This window comes from Calliopsis andreniformis, chromosome 7 (assembly GCF_051401765.1).
Source record: "Calliopsis andreniformis isolate RMS-2024a chromosome 7, iyCalAndr_principal, whole genome shotgun sequence".
Taxonomy (NCBI): Eukaryota; Metazoa; Arthropoda; class Insecta; order Hymenoptera; family Andrenidae; genus Calliopsis; species Calliopsis andreniformis.
In genome coordinates, this window is record NC_135068.1 from 11,230,514 (window position 1) to 11,251,970 (window position 21,457).

At 45.4% G+C, this 21,457-nt stretch overlaps 1 protein-coding gene across 1 annotated transcript in view; it reads right to left on the minus strand.

The window, feature by feature from the left end:
- The window catches only part of LOC143181361 (uncharacterized), a 58,647-nt gene that overhangs the window by 13,020 nt on the left and 24,170 nt on the right, over positions 1 to 21,457 (minus strand). Inside the window, exon 3 of the mRNA XM_076381742.1 lies at positions 1,452 to 1,601. Coding sequence (XP_076237857.1) covers positions 1,452 to 1,601 — 150 coding nt within the window. The remainder of the gene's footprint in view (positions 1 to 1,451; positions 1,602 to 21,457) is intronic.

Here is a 21,457-nt window from a genome sequence, read left to right on the forward strand (position 1 = left end):
GGATCTAGTTAGGACCAGGTCACAGCTGGTCACACCTAGCCCACACCTAACCACCTATTCCATCCACAGAAACTTATTTAAGATACGTATCCTATCCTAGCAACTCTTTTCATTCTCTTCATAGGCCACATTTTCTCTCCCTTGTTTCCCAAAGATCCCAACTTATCCGCGCTCTCCTCGCAAGCTAACTGCTCCTGGCCAGGCGCGGAAGGGGCGCCGCGAAGTTAACTAAGCGCCACCCCAGCACTTTAACCAAATTTATGATTATGGTTTCGCGGCCTCTTTTTTTCGGCCCTCTTAAAACAGCCCACTTGTCCTACGTGGATGCAGCTCGGGGTACACGTTCGTCCATTTGCATTGCAAGGCGAGGCCGCGTTATCATTTTAGGGGAAAGGATAGGCGGAAGCTCGTCGTTACGGCGTCGCGAGGGGTAGGGGTTGGAAAAAAAATGGAGCAGGCCACGGGAAAACGGCGGGGATCGATGGACGCTTCGGGGGTAAAAAGAGCGCCTTTGTCTCCGCTGCGAGGGCCTCCTTTGCCCTGGAAAAGTTTTCTTTCGCGCGATATGCAGACTCACGGCTTCGCGCGAAACTTTACGGTCACCGACGTCGTCGTGACTTTTTGCCCTTGAGTAACGAATAGGGCTTTTTCCTCGGACGATAAATGCTCGACCGCGTAATTGGACAGGGTTGAAAATACAACGGCGGGGCCTGCGTGTGGAGCTTTGTGTAACGCGAGCAGAAATAGAATGGGACGAAGATTAAAGCCGCTGGAATCAAAGCTGCCTGGAATTTACGTTCTGCAGGATAGGGTAGTACGACGTGAATTCACGCACAAGTATGACCACGTTTAGTTCGAGCTCTTTATTCCTGCTTATTGTTCAGTAGACAGAGCTGCTTGGATTGTCGTTCAACGCTTGACCTTTAAGAGGTGAACACGGTTTAAATATCGCTAGTGGTGACTTCACGTCGAATTGACTTTATCTCTAGTGGTGACTTGACGTCAGTTCGACGTATTTTTAGGATTTCGGAAGAGTAATCCCTGTCTTTCTGTAGGATGGATCGATAGCTGGTAGGAGGGGAATAAAAAGGAATTGGTCGAAGGTCAAACACCGATAACGCAGCGAAGCGCGAACGTTAATGAAGCAGAATTTCTGATTTCATGCAAGGCTGCTGCTGGCAGGGCTCTCTAAGATCTCACAGATTCGTGCTGGGACGTCAGACGCGTCTGTTTTACGTTTTTCCTCGAAATTTTAGAGCAGAAAGCTGTGATGGATTGGGAATCTGTCCTATTTCAATCTTCTTCTGATTTCCTTTGATACAGGAAAAGTAATCCTAGGGAAATTACTGAAAAACCTGAAAGCCGCGGGAATGATTGACTTATACTACTTGGAAGCGGATATTGAGACATACTACTGCGATTTGCCTAAGTTTCTTATTTAATTCACTCACCCAAAATGCCTAAGCGGAAGTTGATAGTGACGAAGACGACATTACCATAAGCTGCCAATATGGTACCATCGTAAGGATTACCGCTGTTCCATTCAAATCCTTCGCCGTGAATAAATACCATCACGGGGTACTTCCGCAGGATCTTCTGACCTGGAAGCAAATGAGCTTCATTTAAAAAACCATTCCTCTATTTCAAAGTGTACGAAAAATGTTTAATAAATTACTATTAATTATACAGTTGAAATTTAACGTTAACTGAAAGTATCACAGGCTGATTACTCTTTCATGATTAAACTAATTTATTTCACTAAATGCGCATTCGGATAAAAACGAAATTATAGGAATACGAATAATTACTTGAGGTTAACAAATTATTCGAGGACGAGCTTCACTAACTTCCCTAATTAACACGCTGTCTGCTGGACTAAAGGTTAATTATAAACTTCTAAAAATTAGCAGCATTATAAAATAATGAACGGAGATCTACTGGAATTTTCTACCAGACTCAGGAGCATGTTTTATATAATGTTACAGTGGCTTTATTGCTTATTAGCAGACCAAACATCTGAGTTACGATTTGCATGAAGCCTTCCCTTCTGCCAGACCTTTTTCACAGGGACTTTTGATTTACGCCAGCCGAAAAATTATCGGCGGAGTTTGCCTATGGGAGCGAGCACACGCGTGAGTCGGGTCAGTTCTAAAATTTATCACCCCCCTCCTGCACCCCCTCATGTTCACCAACTATTCACTGTGAGTTTTCGGGTATTAGGGTATCTATAAATTCTTCTCTTCCATCCTGTAGACGACGTAGTTTCCTTTTAGTGAACGATCCACAAATTAGACTGGAGCGAATCGCCCAGTCACCCCACGCCCAACAACCCCCAAGATTTATTGGGGAATCTGTTTTACACGGTTCCAGTTTCCGTCGAGCAGCGAACTTCGCGCTGACATTTGAATACCACGCGATTCTGCCTTTGTGTTTAACAATACACGTCTGGAAACATGGTTGAACACTTCAACCCCCTTGCAATGACCAATTACCTTCTCGATCATTTTCTCCTCGCGATTTATTTTTACAACGTCATTCATTTTTTCCCGAGAAGGAAGGCGCAGTTCCCAAGATTCCAATATGCATGCTCATAAACTTTCAACTACCTGAACTTCCACTCGAGGTGCAGCTCCTCTCCAAATGTTTCTTTTAAACGAAGCGAACTTCGCTGTTTGAGTAATCTCCAGCGGATGAGACGTCTTGCTGCAACTTGCCCCCTCGAATACTTTCTCTGTTTTATTTTTTCAAGAAAAAGAAACAATGAGCGTGGTTGTGCGCGTGTACAATCTCGAAAGCTCCCAGCCAGATTTATCTCGTCCATCCACGAGTCGAGGGAGAAGAAGGGGATGCTTTATTAGGCGATCGGTGTCCATAATCCATCCTTTAACTTTTTCTAATAAAACTAGAATTTGTAGAAATATATCAGAGCCTAATTGGTAGTTGAGTTTGGCTACATGGATTGCGTTTCAGCAGAGTCATTTGGCGGGCCAGAGACGAAGCGGAAAATGGGCCAATGCTCAGCTGCGATAATAAATGCACCGCGTGCCTCCTCCATAAGATCGAATCGACCCATTTTCTGTTGCGTTTCTGGCTGCGTTAAAAAGCCTTTTGTGATCTTGCCCCTATTCAAGGGAAGATTCACCTTTATGGTTAATGACGGGGATCCATCACCATCCGAATGTCAGAAGGCTGCTCGTACGCCGAGCCGACGCGTTAACTCGTCGGCCAGCATAAAAGCGTCGCTCCCTCGAGTTTCAACATTTTAATTAACTTTTGTTTTTGGGTCAGGGAAATTGATCTCTGCGAGTGTATACGATAACTCGCGAACAGAGAGATGAATATTGCCGATAAAATCGCTGGGGGATTGCATTTACTTTCGTTCACATTAATTCCCAAATAAACAGAGTAAGTTCATTCCAGATAATCATTTCTGCACGAGGATTGCAGCGCAGGAAAATATTCTGCAAGCTACTTTCCTGTTCTCCATAGTTCGAACAGACATCAAGCAACTTTTCGTAAAAATATGAATCACCTCGTGTTGAGGACATCTGTCACTTTGCATTTTAATATTGACCTAAATAATTCGAGAAGAAAGGGGTCAGTGGTCGTTGTGACGACGCAGGTGCGAAATTTTCAGGAAAATTAAAAAGAGGATCGATACAGTCTGCGTAAAATTGACATATGGCGAGTCGTGCCTCGGCCTGTTTTCATCTTGGCCCAACGGTGCATGTCGCTGCAAGATCGAAGCATCTGCCGTAAATCAATTGCGGGAATCCTATATCCTAATAAAAGAACCAACGTAGCCAGCTGTGTGCCTGTAAAAAGATATCGTGCAGCAGACTTCGCTGAACAGCGACACGATATCGATTCACGCAAAACCCTCATCAGCATACGCTGTACTTCCCAATTTTCTGTGTTGAAAATGCTAAACAGGGAGCCCCTGGCATTTTATCCTGATTCGGCGTAGCGGTTGAAATTGGAAAAAAATCTGACAGTTTTGAAGGGAGACATTACCCTAGAAATTCTGGGAATTATTTCGCCGTGTCTGACTTGGGACACATTCTACTGCCAGTGAGGCAGTAGGATAAGTATTAAATCAGATTTAGTGAAGGCAGTTGAACATATTCCAAGTCAGACATTGAACATTCAGTAAAAGAAGCTATCAGTCAGCCACAGAAAATTCAGTACAAGCAGCCCAAAGTCAGTCACATAAAATTCAGTACAAGCAGCCCAAAGTCAGTCACATAAAATTCAGTAGGAGAAGCCTGTATTCAGACACAGAAAATCCAATAGAATATGTCCTGCTTCAGGTTCAGAACGTTCAGTAGAATGGGTCTAAGATAAGTCAAACAGAAATCAGTAGAATAACCCCAGCTTGAGTCAGACACACAAATAAAAACAGTTTAACAAGCCTGAAATCATACACAACAAGTAGTAGAATAAGTTTAAGGTCAGACATATAAAAGCTAAGCAGAATAAGTCCCCAGCCAGACATGTCAAAGCCAGCAGACTAACTCCCAAGCCACTTTCTCTTCAGTTTCCTGTTCCAAGCGATCAATTCCCCCAAATCTCGAGACCCCACATTACATAAACAAAGTTCAGCAATTTTTTCGCAGGCAATTTCCTCGCCAAATCGTCGTCCACGTCTCCGACGCGATCTTCAACCGCGCTTGAAAACAATAACTCGACGTCGACGATACGGGGAGAGTTACGGCCGTGGGGCTCGTAAAATTAAAACTTCCATTCCTCCTATCGACCCCCCTCAGAGGGTTGCACACCCCCCGTGTGCCCCGTATTGTTGAATTCCTCCTAACACCGACGGCGCGTAACTTACGTTCCAGCTCCCTCGAATAATTCAAGATTCGAATCGACGCAGTCGCCAGACGCGGCGCTTCTACATAAAACAAATCAACGTTCGATTTACGAGCGAGCCCCTTTTACGTTGGGGGCGGTTTTTACCGCGGCGTAATCATTTTTATCGGCAACCCCCGCGCGCCCTTCCCACCCCTCTCTGACCGGCGTCGGATAAATATTTATGGCTGGCGTATATACGGCGCTCGGACGTCGATGGCCTCGTAACTCAGCCTCGTACGGCCGATTTTCCTTTATGGATGGGGCGAGCTGGCGACGCCTCCGCTTCCAGACCGCGAGGGTGGCCTGTGGTCCATCCGCGACAGGGGTCAGAACCAACGAAACTCGATCTGGGCGAGCTCTGCGATTAAACGGAGGCTTCTGTCTGGTGGGAAAGAGCTCTGTGTCTGACTCGCGAAGGGTGGCGATCGGGGGTGGAACGCGCCAAGTTCCGCCACCTTGCAGCTGGAACAGGAAACTCTCGGCGACTGGGGTTGCTCGACGGGGGACTAGAGGTCGACACTGGCCACGTTTTCGGAGACGCTGGGATACCTCTGATGATACTTGGAATTTCTGAGAGGAAGAATGAGAGCATTGGTGATCGAAAAAGAAGAGATCGGGTACTGAGTTTTTGAGGGGTGGTCCATTGAGGGTTGTGATTGTTCTGTGAGTAATTGTAGAAGAATCTGACGTGATTTTTTGGTAAGTTTGTAAGGTGACTTGGGCTTGAAAAGTGCAAGGGTTGTGGGAGAAAAAGATAGCGAGGGTGGGAGCTTGGGGTTGTTTTCGACGGCCTGCAAGCTCGAGACTGAACTTCATTTGGCTCGCAATAAAGGTCGTAACGCGACTTGGCACCCCGCAAGGAAACATTCGTTCGAGTTGTGCCCCTCGTCGCATTTATTAAACCACTTTTTCACTCGTGAACTCCGAAGGGGTCGAAGGTTGAGCGTTGTTTACGCGTTGAAGTCGTTATACGCGCAATTAATAACCCTCCCTTACTTCCCTGGAAGTTTATAGCCTCTTTCGTCTCCTAGCAACCCTGGGAAAGTCTGCAGCCCTTTCAGTGTTCTAACACTTCAAAGTCTACAATCCAAGAAAAAGAGAACGCCCTTCTATTTACACGAGATTATACTTGATTTCAGCTGCATGAAAGAGCTCGTTACCGCAGTTTATATAGTTAATGGATTCACTTTGCAGTCGAGGGACAGTAAAATCTTCGATTTCCAGCGCTTGCCTATTTTCAGGCAAGTGTTTCGTCGTTTCGGGGCGGAGTCGTTGTGTATGTGTTTCACCGACAATCGAAACATGTAAACGAGTTAATTACCTAATTAAATTGGAACGATGGAACCCAGGTGCGCGAGAGATACGACAAAGAGTAGTCATAACCCACGGATTATCGTTGGCTCGTACTTGGGAAATGTTATTATGCTATTTAGAGCGACTTTACTAGGTTTATATGGGCTTCTTGCACTCCTTCTGCAATTAATTTGCTGCTAAATTTTCTTGGATATTCGTAAAATTCAGAACAATTCAAGGAATTTCTGGAAAGCAAGTCTGACGACTGTATTATTGACTTACTCTACTGGGAGTCGAAATAAGTGATGGAGATCAATTATAATAAACTTCCTTGTTATTCTATTGTATATGGAGCTTAAAAATTATTTTTCAGTATTCATGGAACGTAAAAAAATTGAAAATTACAAATGAAACAAGTGATGAAAATCAATCATAAGAGACACCTTCATTATTTTGTTCTATATGAAACTCGAAAAATGTTTCTGAATATGTACAGAACTCACAAAAATGAAAAGAACGTCTGGAAACCATGCTTGACGGTCACATTATTGACTTGTTCCACTGCGAGTCGAAACAACTGATGAAGATCAATCATAATAAATTTCCTTGTTATTCTGTTCTACATGGAGCTTGAAAATTATTTTTCAGTATCCATGGATCTTAAAAAAATTGAAAATTATATACGAAACAAGTGATGAAAATCAATCATAAGAGACACCTTCATTATTTTGTTCTATATGAAACTCGAAAAATGTTTCTGAATATGTACAGAACTCACAAAAATGAAAAGAACGTCTGGAAACGATGCTTGACGGTCACATTATTGACTTGTTCCACTGCGAGTCGAAACAAGTGATGAAGATCAATGATAACAGCCTCCCACGCTATTGTGTTCTATATGGGGCTCCATACAGTTGATTTACGAGTTTTTTCGCAGCCCATGATCGCAGAGAAAAGTGGAATTCATTTAATATAGCAGCCTCGAAGGGCGCGTTTCGATATGAATTTGTTGGCGCCACATTTTGCCAGGCAACTGCCACTTCCGTGAGCTTCCTTCGACCCGGCACCGTTTCGCGCAGGCAAAGTGCGAAGTCGTGTCATCCCGTTTTTATGAGACGGTCGTGCCGCGAGAATCGAGAAGAACCCGAGACTGCCAAACGGCTGTTGGAAAAATGGCACAACACCGACTGCATGGGTGGAGCTGCGTTTTTAACCCCATGGCAATCAACCTCCCTGGAAGATCTCCTGGTTCGTTACCATCCACTCGCAACTTCCATTCGAAAACTTCACAAGGATCGAACATACACCAGAAGTTTCCTACTTTCCCTCGAATACCCTGTATCTCATCTCGAACGCAGAATTTTCATAGGTCATTCCTTATTCGCCATTACGTCTGATCCCAGGCAACCCCTCAGTGATCTCGCTCGACGATCATAAGCGTTCTTCAAAGTCCATGGGTCTTATTTCAATTGGAGAGGGAGCCAGGCGTAGGTGAACGTTGCATTCTTCTGGGTCAAAGGTGAGCAACGTCGAGAAGCGAGGGAAATTTCGTCTGAAGCATTTCCCCTTTTTTCTGCGAACTGCACAGACGGTTCTGCGCGGACGCGGGGCCGTATTACATTCGTCTCCGCATTTTCATCTCAAAGAATTATGCTCCCTTTGAAGGCCCGTCGACCATTCGCTTTGGAGACCCTAGAAATCCGTCGTTATTCGACTTCGCGTACGAGTGGAGCGGATGGAGGATATCTTTTATGCAGAATCGCGTGCATCTTCGAGCAACTGCCGATCCTGAGGACCTGAGCTGCGCCAGAGAAGAAACATATTCGAGATCCCTCGGTTGACCGACGTATTCATTTTGTCGCGAAAGTGTGCCACGCGTGCGAGAATTCGCCAGAGACCTCGCCCAGTGTCTGTCATCCCCCTCTGCTGATCCTTCTCGCGCGTTTCTCCTCGTTCCAGTTCCACCCGCACCTTTTGTCATATTTTTCCCTCTGAAGCAGCAGGCCTCGCTGCAGGAATTTGTATTGAGACAAAGCCTTCATAACAGAGCGACTCAGGCTCCTTTAGAGTCACCTAATTTCCCAGTAAATATTATCCAAGACTCACTCGAGTTTCCCTTGACCCAGCGAGGAATTCCTATTCGCCTTTCCAGAGTTTCCAACTGCCGACGTCGAGACGAGGAATCGAGCATCGCAACAAAAGGCAGCCGCGAGGGGTAGGAGGGGGTGGAGGGAGTCTAGAATGAGTCCCGCTGGAGGACTAATAAATGCCTCGAAGGCTGTACGAACTTCCCTCGATGGATCTCCGTCTAAGTCGCGAATTTCTGTCGTTAGACAAATGCGATAGATCCTCCGCGCAGATATCAGCCAGCGTTCAGAAAGGACAGGAACCCTTTCCTCCTCGAGCTTTCCACTATTCTTCGCTGTTTCCCTCTTGTCCTCTTCGTCGCTCTCTTTTTTTTATCTTCCGCCTCGCCGACGGGTAGACAGAACCGTGAGAGATTCGAATGCTCGATACGGGCTTAGTGTGGTGTAGATACATGGTCAGGCAAAGCCTTCCATTATCCTGGACGACGCTATTCAATCCAAGCTACACGTATTCCGATGTATTACGCGGAGCGTCTCGAGCAGATAGGACGTCGCAGCCATCGTCTCTCTCCTCTGTGCCGCTCTCCATAAACAGATCCGTTTATCAGCCACCCCTGTGATAAACTCACCGTCCAGACACGAGGATCCGTCAGCTCTAGCCAGACGTTCACAGTGCTCCTTCCAGTTGCTCTTAAGATAGCTGATCCTCCACGCGACTCACATTTTCCTAGGACCCGCTGGGATCTGGAGGACCCAGTCCTGAACCACACGTGCTCTAACCTACATGTGGTCTGACTTCGAATTTGAAAGGTGATTGAGACGTAGTCTTCATAGATCTTAACTTCGAAATGAAATATTCTTGGATTAACCTTGGAATGACGTGACCCTGAAATTCCCTAGCCTCATATATTCCCTAACCTCAGAAATTCTCTAGTCTTAGAAATTGTCAAGTGGTAGAAATTCCCTAGCCTTAGAAATTCTCAAGTGGTAGAAATTCCCTAGCCTCAGAAATTCCCTAGTCTTAGAAATTGTCAAGTGGTAGAAATTCCCTAGCCTTAGAAATTCTCAAGTGGTAGAAATTCCCTAGCCTCAGAAATTCTCAAGTGGTAGAAATTCCCTAGCCTCATATATTCCCTAACCTCAGAAATTCCCTAGTCTTAGAAATTGTCAAGTGGTAGAAATTCCCCAGTCACCAAAAATTTCTTAATCGCAAATATTCCCTAGCCTCAGAAATTCTCAAGTCCTAGAAATTCACTAGCCCCAAATATTCCCTAGCCTCAAAAATTCTCAGATGCTAAAAATCCTCCAGTCCCTAGATATTCCTTAGCCCCAAAAGTTCCCTAGCTTCAAATATTCCCTAGTCCCAGAATCTCCCTAGCTCCAAGAATTCCTTAACTCATAAATTCTCCAATGCTTCCCACGTTTAACCCACGGTTCACTCCAGGAAGACACTTCAGTTACTCAGCTCGAAGTCTTCACGCCAAATGTTGAAACTCCCTCGAACTCTGAAACCACTGAGGTTCTACACCGTTTCGGTTATGTTATCTAGAAAACTTTGCCACGGCGCGAAAGAACAGTAACGCTCGGTCTGGTTTCTTTTCAGCTGCTTCAGTATTTCAGCCTCTCTGCCCGAGCTCCTCGAGCGCGATTTTCCAAAAACTGCAGGAAAGGAGAACGCTCCCTTCCTTCCCCTCATCGCGGACTTCAGTTCCCCAAGTAGCAGTTTTAGGTCTCCAGCTGGAGAAGCCATTACGAACGCTTAGGGCCGCTTTTTTCTGCCCGATCGAGCTTGCAAGCTGACAATCGTTAGGCGCGTTCGAAAACGAATTTAGACGCGCTGGGAGCACAAAAAGAGACCGTCGCTCTCCTAACGATGCGGACGATTAACGTTTATTCCGTGGATAATGAGAATCGCATGCATAATGAAGCGACGCACGAAAGAAACTGGAGTCACGCTCCTCCTTTTTCTATCGATATTCAGGAACAATGCGAAGGGAGGGACGGAATATTCTTCGAACACTGATGCAATTTTCCCAATATTTTATTTGTAGTTCGTTAGGTCCGTCCCTTTCTCCTCCACCAAGCCCCACACTTTTTAGACGATCAGAATAATTTAACAAAGCCTCCAACTACAGGCCCCAGAAGCCCCTTAATTACCATTATTAACCATTATCCAAATCTGAGCACAATTTTCACCCCCTTTGTACATGCTTCTTATCGTTCCCCTTTATTGCATTCTGTTTCTTCACAAATTGGGCTTTCTTGCTCCTTAATAAATAAATAAATAACCAGTCGAGACGACAAGCCTGCACTGTACCAGTCCTGGCGCAAACCTAATAATAACCAGCATTATTAAACGTAATAACGTTTTTAGCTCGCCCGTTTAAATGCATGAAGCGCAGCTCAGCGGCGGCCGAGTTATCCGATATTGCGGCGGCAAAAAGTCTGGATATATTTACGCGGCCCACGATAACCGGACTGTCCTTTTTAAAGCGGAGCTTAAAAGCTTTTCTGTCGCGTCGGGAGAGAGCCTGCCGTAAACGCCGTCGCGGTGGCCACCATGACTTTCGAGGAATACTAATGTCTCTGGGAGATTCCTACCAGCGTCTGTCCCGAATCCAGCCAGGGGAAGCGTGCACCATCTGCTGCGTTTAATGCATCAATGTGAACACTTTTTCCAGCTGGAACGCAAACCGAGACCATAAATCGCTAATTGTCCCTCGAGTCGCGATTCAATGGAAGGAACAGGCTGAGCGATCTCGCGTGCCTCGATGGTAAATTCGTCGTTCCAGGTGGCTTAATCCCTTGACGTACTAATCGTGATGGGACTGTGGATTTTATATATTTATTAAAATTGAAAATGTGTGAAGAGTTGCTAAATTTGTTTTCCATTATAAATCAAATGGTATACAGTTTCTATGACCTTAAAGTATCGTTTAAGCCAAGAAAAAATATCAATTTCTTTAAAATCCTAGAGTGGTTTTACCCCTTAACCCCTTGACGTACAATTTTCTTTCGTAATATTATCACCTTTGCTGCCGATCTGGAACGTGTAACTACCTTAAACTGCCAACAGTAAAGCTCCTATTGAACGAACATAGACGTCTCACGCGATGGCGCGTGATCGGTTACTTGCAAAAAATCCTCATCACGCGTTACCGCGTAATCGGCAGCGAAGATATTGTAAAAAGTGCACGAGCCAGACTCGTCAAAGTACGGCAAGGGGTTAATCTGACGAGGTCGTACAAATCCACGACGTCGTGGGAGCGTTAATTATTCAAGGCGAGTCGATCGGAGGACGATGAAGGTCCTACATTAACCCCTCGAGTGTGACCAATGTTTGATTGACAGGGGGCGAGGGAGAGGTCGTTAAATCCAGGGCTATCAAAAACCGCGGTGAATTCATTGCCGTTATTTCCACGCCGAGCGACACGTCCGTGGTGTCTAGGCACGGTGATCTATTTCACCGGAAGTGGCGGCGATCGATTAGCAGAAAATATATAGCGATTGACGTGCCGCGGCGGTGCATCGCTCAACCGATTGTAACGGTATCGGCTCGTAATTTCGGAAAACGATGCTCGAGGCAATGCCACCGCCACGAATACAAACAACCGGGACACGAATACACGCTTGCTCGTTTGAAATTGCCAGCCCACAGCCGACGCCGCCCCCATTCTCACCCCTGCTCCTCTGAGCCCCCTCTTCATCGAGCTTCCTCGCTGTAACAGCGAGGCTCGCGCTTCCTCGCTCATCTCTGGAATCGTCTTCGATATTTCCATCTGCCCAGCGTTTTTGCAACACCCAGTAGGCCATGCTCTCTGCTTCCCCTGAATCGTTATTCTTCTCACGAGCGCAGTAGTTTAATGCCTTTTGCCTATCAAGCGATGCACGCGCGAACTGCTGGTTTCCGTGACGTGGTTATTTGTTTTCAGTCTTCTCGTCTGCCGAAATCGGGATACACTTCACTGTGCTGTGTTCTGTTTTTTGTAGTATCGTGTACACATGCGCTTACCCCCTCCAGTTCTCTCGACCTGTCTTACTCTCTGTTCGCTGCTCGCGCTCGTTTCGTCCTCGTTCGATTCTCGCTCCCTCGCTTCGAGGGTGTCACCCTCCCCCTGTGGCGCGCCCCATCCCCCTGGTGGATTCGTGTTCTACGCGCCACGCGAATTCCCCAGTTCCTCTGTACCAGATTATGGAGCCGACCAGCCCTGTAAACTACAAGCTACCAGCGTAGTCACACTTTGTTGCCCGATGCTCGCCAGTCATCGCCGCTGTAATTTGCCAGACTATTTGCTACGGACGGACATTGCGTCCTGCTGGCTACACTTCGTGCATCCGCCGCTGAAAAACCACGGGCTAACGATCGACGAGGAGGGAAGGAGAGGCAGATGCAACGAGAGAGTTTAGGGCCTGTATTTGTGGGGGGGCCAAGTGAATTTTGATGAAGATTCGCGTCTGTGGCTGGAGGGTAAAACAACCTGTGGAAGGTTTCTGGGAGATGTAGAATATGGGAGTCATGTTTTGGAGGAGGAAGAAAGGGTGAAAGTGATGGTTAAAAGTGACGTGAGTATATGAGAGAATATTGAAGCTGGGAATTTTGAATGGCGGTGTCTCGAGAATTTTAAGTAGAATTGGTCCAGACCTGAGTCAGACTTGGTCCAGAGACACAAATTTGTCTCTGGAAGGATTTGTCTCTTGTCTAATACACAAATTTGAGACAAATATAATTCAGACATAATTATACCAAGACACCAAGGCTAAGTCTAAGACTTGACCAAGACTTAGACCTAAAATCCAACCTTGAGATATACTTAAACAAAGCTTGACCCAGGTCTAATCCTAGCCTAACCAAGACATGTGTCAGGTCTGGCCCAGACCTAACCAAGATTCGATCATAGATCCATCCTCAGTTCCCAAGAGAATACATAACCAGAAAATCCTCAATTTTTAGCATTTTGTCTGTAACTGACCTCAGGCTCTGCTGTATCAACTACCACCTCTTCCAAAAAATCCTAGAATTGAGGACCTTTCACAGAAGCCTCTTCGAACTATTTCAATACGATTCCTCGATCCAATTTCCTGTCACAAAAACTATCAAACCGATTTCCCGAAAAATCTGCCACTCTCCCCAAAACCAGTCAACGTGTCTCTCAAATTTCTCAGCTCACAAGAACCCTCTGACGTTCGACACCTCTTTCGAGTTTTATTCGCCACGTTTCAGCATTAACTAAATCGGACGTCGTCACGTCGGACCTTTCACGCGTCGCTTCAATCTCCGGCTGTTATCGCGTATCGAGTCGAGCCCCAGCGAATGAATTAACGAAGCAATTAATCAAACCTCTCGGATAATCATCGGGAAACGTAACAGGCCGAGCAGGCTCGAGCGTTCACGATCGTCACGCGCTAATGCCGCCGAGAGTAAACCCGAAACGATCCCCGCGCAGCGCATAATGACGTTTCAGCGCATTAATAAGCCCGCCATCCACGCCGACCTTATTCGCCCCGCGACACGGCCAGCCTTCCACGCCGTTTCTTTCCTCTCCTCGCTCGGATTCGCTCGCGCCTCACGAGCCGATGAATTCGTGTCATCGGTGTCGTTAGATGCACTTTACGCGCTGGCTGCACCGTGAAATTAACGCCGTCCGCGTTGATGCGCCCGTGGGATATCGACTTCTGTTCGAGCGTTTTATTTTTCCCGTTCCTCCTCCTTTTCTGGCTATTTCGATCCACCGCTGCCCTATATTCCCCCTTGGCCCGCCCCTGATGCACTCGTTTTTATTAATTATTCAACAATATGGCTCTCGAAGGGTTCGAGGGGATGTTTTTGAGTCGGCCGTGAGTGGCGGCAAGTAGGGTGAAATACTTGTGTCCCATTCGTTATCCACGATAATCTCTCGACTAGAATATTCATTCGTGTCTCTACATAATGATCAAGTGGGACCTGATATACCCTGCCATTCGTCCCGTTCGGGTGATATTTCACGAATTTCGGCCAGTTACTCGTTGACTGTAATTGCCAAAATCCGCTCGCGCTGGAATCAAAATTCTTAATGCGCTCGTTCCACGGTAATGCTCAATAATTTTGCAGATTCGAGCCCTCCCGATTCGTTCCATGCAAATCCTCGCGTGACATATCGACTGGAAGCCTTTCGATTTAGTTGCATGCAATGATTATGATCCGATCGACTGCCGCGGGATATGACTTTGAATTTGCCAGGCTGAGCAGAAGTGTGGGGAATTCAGTTTATCGTGGGACAGATTTTCCATGAGTTTTTGCTCAGCAGACCTAACCCAGGTCAAAGGTAAATCTAACGCTGAGTTTTTTCTTTTTTGTTCTATGCAAGACCTAACTGAAACCCTCTTGTTCTTTTAATGACTCAGAACTAACGTAGACCTAATCTGAACCTAGCATAAGCTTGATCTTGACCTAAACTAGACTTAATAAATAAATAAATAAATAGGCTTTCTTGGTCTTGTTTTCCAAAGAAGACCTAACCCAGGCCAAATGTAAATCTAACGCTGAGTTTTTTCTTTTTTGTTCTATGCAAGACCTAACTGAAACCCTCTTGTTCTTTTAATGACTCAGAACTAACATAGACCTAATCTGAACCTAGCATAAGCCTGATCTTGACCTGAACTAGACTTAATAAATAAATAAATATTCTTTCTTGGTCTTGTTTTCCAAAGAAGACCTAACATAAGCATGAACTACACTTTCTCTTGTTCTGTGTCTTCTACATTTTTTTCTGACTGTATTCATACCTTGAAATTTTCTCTATCCCTCCAAGGTATCAGCAGAATTGAATTTATCATAGGGCAGATATTCCTCGATATTTAAGTTCCCGAAGTTATCTGAGCGATCGTTCAATATCACTTGGAGGTGGAGCGTCTAGATGTATCGCTGATCGAAATACAATAGCCCGAAATAAAGTTTTCAAATTTCCTCCGATGCTCTCATCTATCCTCCCCATCTTCTGCCATTCAATATACTCCACTGCATTCGATGTAAAGCTGTACATCGCGTGATTGAAAATGAAATGTAAACGCAAATGACCGTTCGCGTAAAAACTTCGCGTTCCTAGATACGTTCTCCCATTGAGCGCGAGCTGGCGCTCCCAGGCGAAACGAGCCATCCATCCGCCCCCAGCCGCAAGAGCTCTACAACATATCGAAATAAAGGAGCGAGGAGCACCAAAAGGGAGAGAGACGAGGCGAACCCGCGTGGGATACCTGTTCATTTCCGCCTTTAGCCTTTAGCCCTCGATTCTAGTCCCGCGTATTCTTTAAGTCTCAGTTGCGAAACGAAAAATTGGGTCGCCACCAGCACTGACGTCAGCGGTTCTTGTGTATCCCACGCGTTGCTCAGCTGGCAGTTCAAAGGCTTCGACGAAATGAGCAGCTGGCTCGCGAGGTGGAATCGAAAGATATGTATAGTTCTAAAATTAATTCCACGTTAATGTAGCTGATACACAGGGCGCTACATAATATGAGGGACCCACTTCGTGAGCTGATTGTTCTCTTGGAAGCAGTGGAAAAATTTATATAAACACATGACTGGTAGAAATGAGTCAGAACGTCGCGAAAGTTGGCCGATTGAAGGAAACTGAGCGACGCCGCGTGTGTATGTCGCCTAGGCTCGGCCAAGCAGAAAACGTTCGACGACAGGAGTTGACGCTATCGTGAGAGTCAGAGCACACTGTTATTCGGGCCGTTACACTGACGAGAAAGGAGAATGTTTTCTCCAAGGAGAAGGGATCGAAAGCGCCGAGAATTATGATCGATCCAGTGAGCAGCTACCTTGCAAACAGTCTGCGCCCTCACGCGATGAGTGTTTCTACTTATTTACCCATCGAATCGCTGGACTCCAGCCTCTGTGAGGATTTCAGTCTATCCAGCGCGACACGGTTAATGGAAACATTTTATTTCCGAGGGCGGAGGAATATCGAGCAGAATTCCGGTCATGAGAGCTAAAAAGGAAAGCACGCTCCTGCATTCCCTGTAATTCCTTTCGCGGGAGTTTCATTGGATGCCGTTTTATTCCCGCGATATTTCGTTCGATCGGAGCTCGGTCGAAAATATTCACGGTGAAATAAGAAACGGCGCGGGGAAAGCATTCGCCGATCCTTTGTGTCGCGCAAACAAGGTCCGAGGCAGCCTCGGGAGCTGAGTTATGGGGCGAAATAACCCCAGGAACGACACGTCATAAAGTTTTAATACCGCGTTCACGCTGGACGTTTCGCGTTCCGTTTCTCTACCAGAACCGACAATAATTTCTGCTGCGCCGCGCCACTAATTGAACTGGAATTCTTGCGACGAATCGGAGGCGAACTTGAAATATCGAAAGGGAGAAATGAAATTTTGTTTGAAGGAAAAAGGGAATTTTTTCTGGAGGTTTCTTACAGGAGAGGGTAACTAGGGTAAAAGTTAGTCTAAGGGCTAGACCAGGAACAATTCTCTGGAGGAAGTCACTGTATCGTAAAAAGAAAAATATGTTTAGGGAAAATAGAGGGAAATATTAACATTAGGGATGGGGAGGCTTATACCCAAAATAAGAGTAGCAGAAGAAATAAATTTAAAATTTAAATGTGACTTGCCAGTGGACCCAGAAGACCAATGACGAAGCCAGAGGATCCAAAGAATTCAAGGGAATCCAAAAGAGTCACCAGAGAGTCGCGAAAGAGTCGCGAAAGAGTCGCGAAAGAGTCACGAAAGAGTCACGAAAGAGTCACGAAAGAGTCACGAAAGAGTCACGAAAGAGTCACGAAAGAGTCACGAAAGAGTCACGAAAGAGTCACAGGAGAGTCACGAAAGAGTCACAGGAGAGTCACAGGAGAGTCACGAAAGAGTCACAGGAGAGTCACGAAAGAGTCACGAAAGAGTCACAAAAGAGTCACAAAAGAGTCACAAAAGAGTCACAAAAGAGTCACAAAAGAGTCACAAAAGAGTCACAAGGGGTTACAAAAAAAACAAAGAACAAAAAAAAGACTGACCAATGGTCAAGATGACCAGTAGCCAAGATGACCAATGGTCGAACTGCCCACTGGTCAGGATAGTCCAGGCGTCCAAGGTCCTCTGTGGTCCAGGGCCCAGTGGTCCCTCCACTACATCCCCAGGAGAGGTCCGCACTCGCCAGAGGACCAGCGACGAGTGAAGCACTCAGGCTCCCCCAAGAGTATTTATACCTTCTCCCAGAAAATAGGGAACCAATCACAAAAGCTCTTCGTGTGGTGGAAATTGCGAAATTAATCTCATTCAAGAATCATTAGCCAAAAATTGATGTTTCTGATGAAATAATATTGCCCCAGTCATTTCTACTTCAGTTATTATCAATAACAATTGCTCGTACTGATTGACATAAATTATTAACAATTATAATTGTTAAATAACGAAACATGACGATATATTCAAGCTCATAATCTGGGAACAGTTTCTCTTTCCAGCACGATTTTATAATTCCTGCAATTGTCAAGCATTTATCCTATTTCTAATATCGATCATTTATTATATTTTTAATATTAAGTATTATACGTATTTCATAATTAAAATTGCTATAAAAAATATTTTCCTAGATTTTTGTGAAGACACAAATCGTGTCCACTATTTGAATCAGTTGCAGCTGAAGCTTGTCTCTCGGTTTCTGCACCTCCTTCACCACAGTTAGACACCCTTTCTTCTTCCCTCCCTTTCGGCTGCTGTCTCGTTCTCAAAGCTTCCTCAGCACGGAACGGGTAACTTAATTTACCGAGGGATTCAACGAACGGCGAGATATCAGGATAAGAGAGAATAATTAAATGGAAAGCAGCCACTCAGCGAATAGAACCTTTCAAGGAATGGGTATCACCGTCGGGAGACGCGTGTACCCGCTTCAGTAGGTCCAAGCCTTGCCTCTGATTACTCTTCGTTATCTCTGCAAACGGATCTACATAGGTTCAGCCTTGACCCATTTGACTCACTAGTAACTTATATCGAGCACGCAGAGGACAGTTCACTATTAAGTCTTCTTCAGATTATTAAGCTGCTTGGATTCAAGTCACTTGGATTGAAGTAGCTTGATGTCAAGTCAGTGTTCACACAAGTCAAGTTACTTGGATTCAAGCTGTCATACAAAAATAATAAAAATGGCTTGCATTGTATGGTACAGTATACATCATGGTATACGTCAATTAAAGTGTGTCTGAAGGCAAGGAAAAGTTGGAAGGACGTTGACTTCACTTGAAGCTTGAAAGGATACTTCAAGTCAAGTGATATAACGCGTTCACATTGGTCAAATTCCTTGAAATCACTCACATTGAAGCTGCTCGAGTTCCAGTGACTTGATTAATGTAAACAAGGCTTTAGTCTAGTCTTGTTCTACGGAAGCTTATGGTAATCACGACGCTGCATTTGATGCAGTTCGACGCGAGAAGTATGCACGTTAAACGGCAGACATAACGAGTGAGTTCCACGAAACCGCGCTACATCATATATGAGTAAAACACGCGTTGCAGTAACTGTACTGCGAGATTAGGGAGATAAGCGTGGGCCTTTGAACATTAAATTCTCCTCTGGTACAATACCCTCGAGCTGACATTTATTCCCTGCTATAACTTCAGCTAAAGAATATTCATTCTAGGAGACCCTGCTCGCCATCATTGGCTGGGAACTCCAGCAGAGGAAAATGAATATTAAAATTAATTTCATGAGTCTCACTTGAGAACAACTGGAAGGAATAACCTCCGGTTTTGATTAATCTCGACAGGCCTGTAGAGTAGCTCAAAATATTCGACATTTATATTTTTTCCTTACACTTGCAATTACTCCAGCTTCAGAGACTTTTTTATATAGAGTCTCTCTTCACTGCTTATTATCTACTTGTTCAAAAAATATACTGAAAAGTGACATATTCTTGATAATTCCTTGACTTCTTCTCTTGTCAGATGAGTTACCAGAAAGTTCCCCCTCCAGCTCGTGCATTACACTTGCAATTACTGCACCTTTAGAGCTTTTTCTTATCCAGTCTCTCTTCTCTGCTTATTATCTACTTGTTCAAAAAATATACTGAAAAGTGACATATTCTTGATAATTCCTTGACTTCTTCTCTTGTCAGATGAGTTGCCAGAAAGTTCCCCCTCCAGCTCGTGCATTACACTTGCAATTACTGCACCTTTAGAGCTTTTTCTTATCCAGTCTCTCTTCTCAGCTTATTGTCAGCTGCTCTCTGCGATACCACTTTGTTCACGCTCGATCCAGAATTGGCCAAGTGCTGCCCCTGACGTCTGATCCTCGACAGTGGCCGTCAGCGTCATCGACGCCATTCAAAAACGGCTGCACTTCAGAGGCCGAACCTCAGTCGGATGCAATCTGCTGAGTGGCGTGCACGCGCGACGCTCATTTCACGAACAGCGCGGCGTTCTAGGGGAGCTGGTCTCGCGGAAACGTTGCCACTGCGCTGGCATAGAGTGCCGCGTTAAGAGAAGTTTCTAGGCTGCATTACGCGTTGCGAAGCCTACCGCAAGTACGGTAATTAGTCGTAGCTGCGAGCATTTGAATTCCTGCGCCGGCTTCTTCGTCCCCTCCTGCGGGAGGAGAGTCTTTCTGCGCTTTACATGAACCTAGACACGGAAGTGAGTGGCCCCCCCTAGCTTTTTCTCTCTAGGCGTTCGCTTAAGAATTCTACGAGTACGGCTCATGAGCGTGAGTGGCTTAAGGAAATGAACAACGCACGAGTCCCTCTAATTGTCCCTGTTTCTCGCGGCTGGGAATACCCTTGGAGACGAAGACGTCGACCTTTGGATGGAGGTACACTCGCGACAAAAAATATTAGGACATTTGTCAGTAGATATCCACGTGTACATTTGGAGAAGGTTCTAGAATCAGTAAGGAATTGCATACAGGTGGAGGGAAAGTCAGTACAATAAGTTCAGTGTCAGACACAGACAGAAATCAGTAGAATACACCTCTAGTTGGGTATAGAAATCAGTAGAGTGAGTCAGTGTTGTGTCAGGCTGAAATTAGTAGAATAGGTCAACCTAGGCCAGAAATTAGTAGAATAAGCTCAGAAATTGACAGAGGAAAATTAGTAGATTAAGCCAATGTCAAGCCAGACATAAGCAGATGTGAGTAGAATAGGCGAATCTCTGGTCAGACACAGACAGAAGTCAGCAGTGCAAGTTACAAGTCAAACACGGACAGAAATCAGTAGAATAAGTCAGTTTAAAATCACACACCTGCAGAAATTAGTAGAATAAGTCAGCTTCAATACAGACACTTTTCACAGGAATTTTAAAAGTCTTCTCAACACTGAATAGCTCTCAATTAATCACTCCCTTATGATTCACAATGGACTTTCATAAGCACAGACTACCATTTAAAATTTCTATTCTAAAATCAAAGTTCCCTGAAAACAGTATACGTCCTAATACTTTCAGACGAGAGTGTACCTCTCGATTCATCATAACAGCAACGCTACGAATGGCCAGAAGTTGTTCCTAATCACATGTCGCTGCAATCTTTATTAGTAGCTTAAAACGACCCTCGAACGTTCGCCGAGCGAGCACTCACAAACTGGCATGGGTAAAGCACGAAGCGTGTTTCGTGATAAATTAAGGTTTTCAACTGGAAACAGGTTGCGAGTTTCGCGGCGCAATAATTAAACCTGACTCGGAGTATGGACGAGCCCGTTTCACGTTTCGATGGATCCATCGCTTTTCCTTCCATACAAGGAATTTTCCCAACTGACTGTTGGCGAGGAACAGCGTGGGGTGGCCAGCTGCGGGGAATTCGGGGGCAGCCGTGAAAAGTCCGCCACTCATAACGAGGAATCAACTATCGACGAGTGTGATGTATCGTTCGAATGGCATTCGCACAGCCGCGCGTGAATATGCAATGCATCAACCTCGCCGTGGAAGACCTAATACTTTATGCGCGCACGCAGGACCTCGACTGTTCGAAATCGCTCGGATGCTTCCAAAATTACATTACGCGTGGGAGAATCTCCATACGACAGGTTAAATTGATCTACGTTTCGATTAATAAATCAGCCTTCCCCTTCTCGAGGGTATAATGGGGGATTTATGAGTGTTGGCCTCGAAAAAGTTTGCGAGGGGTCTCGCGACAATTAATTATGAATTATGAACAGCCGATTAATTGTTGCCGTGATTACTGGGGAATAAATGCGAGCACAGATGGATTCGGCGAATCGTGCAAAATCGTTAATCACGGCCAGTCGAATCAGTGGGAAGGAG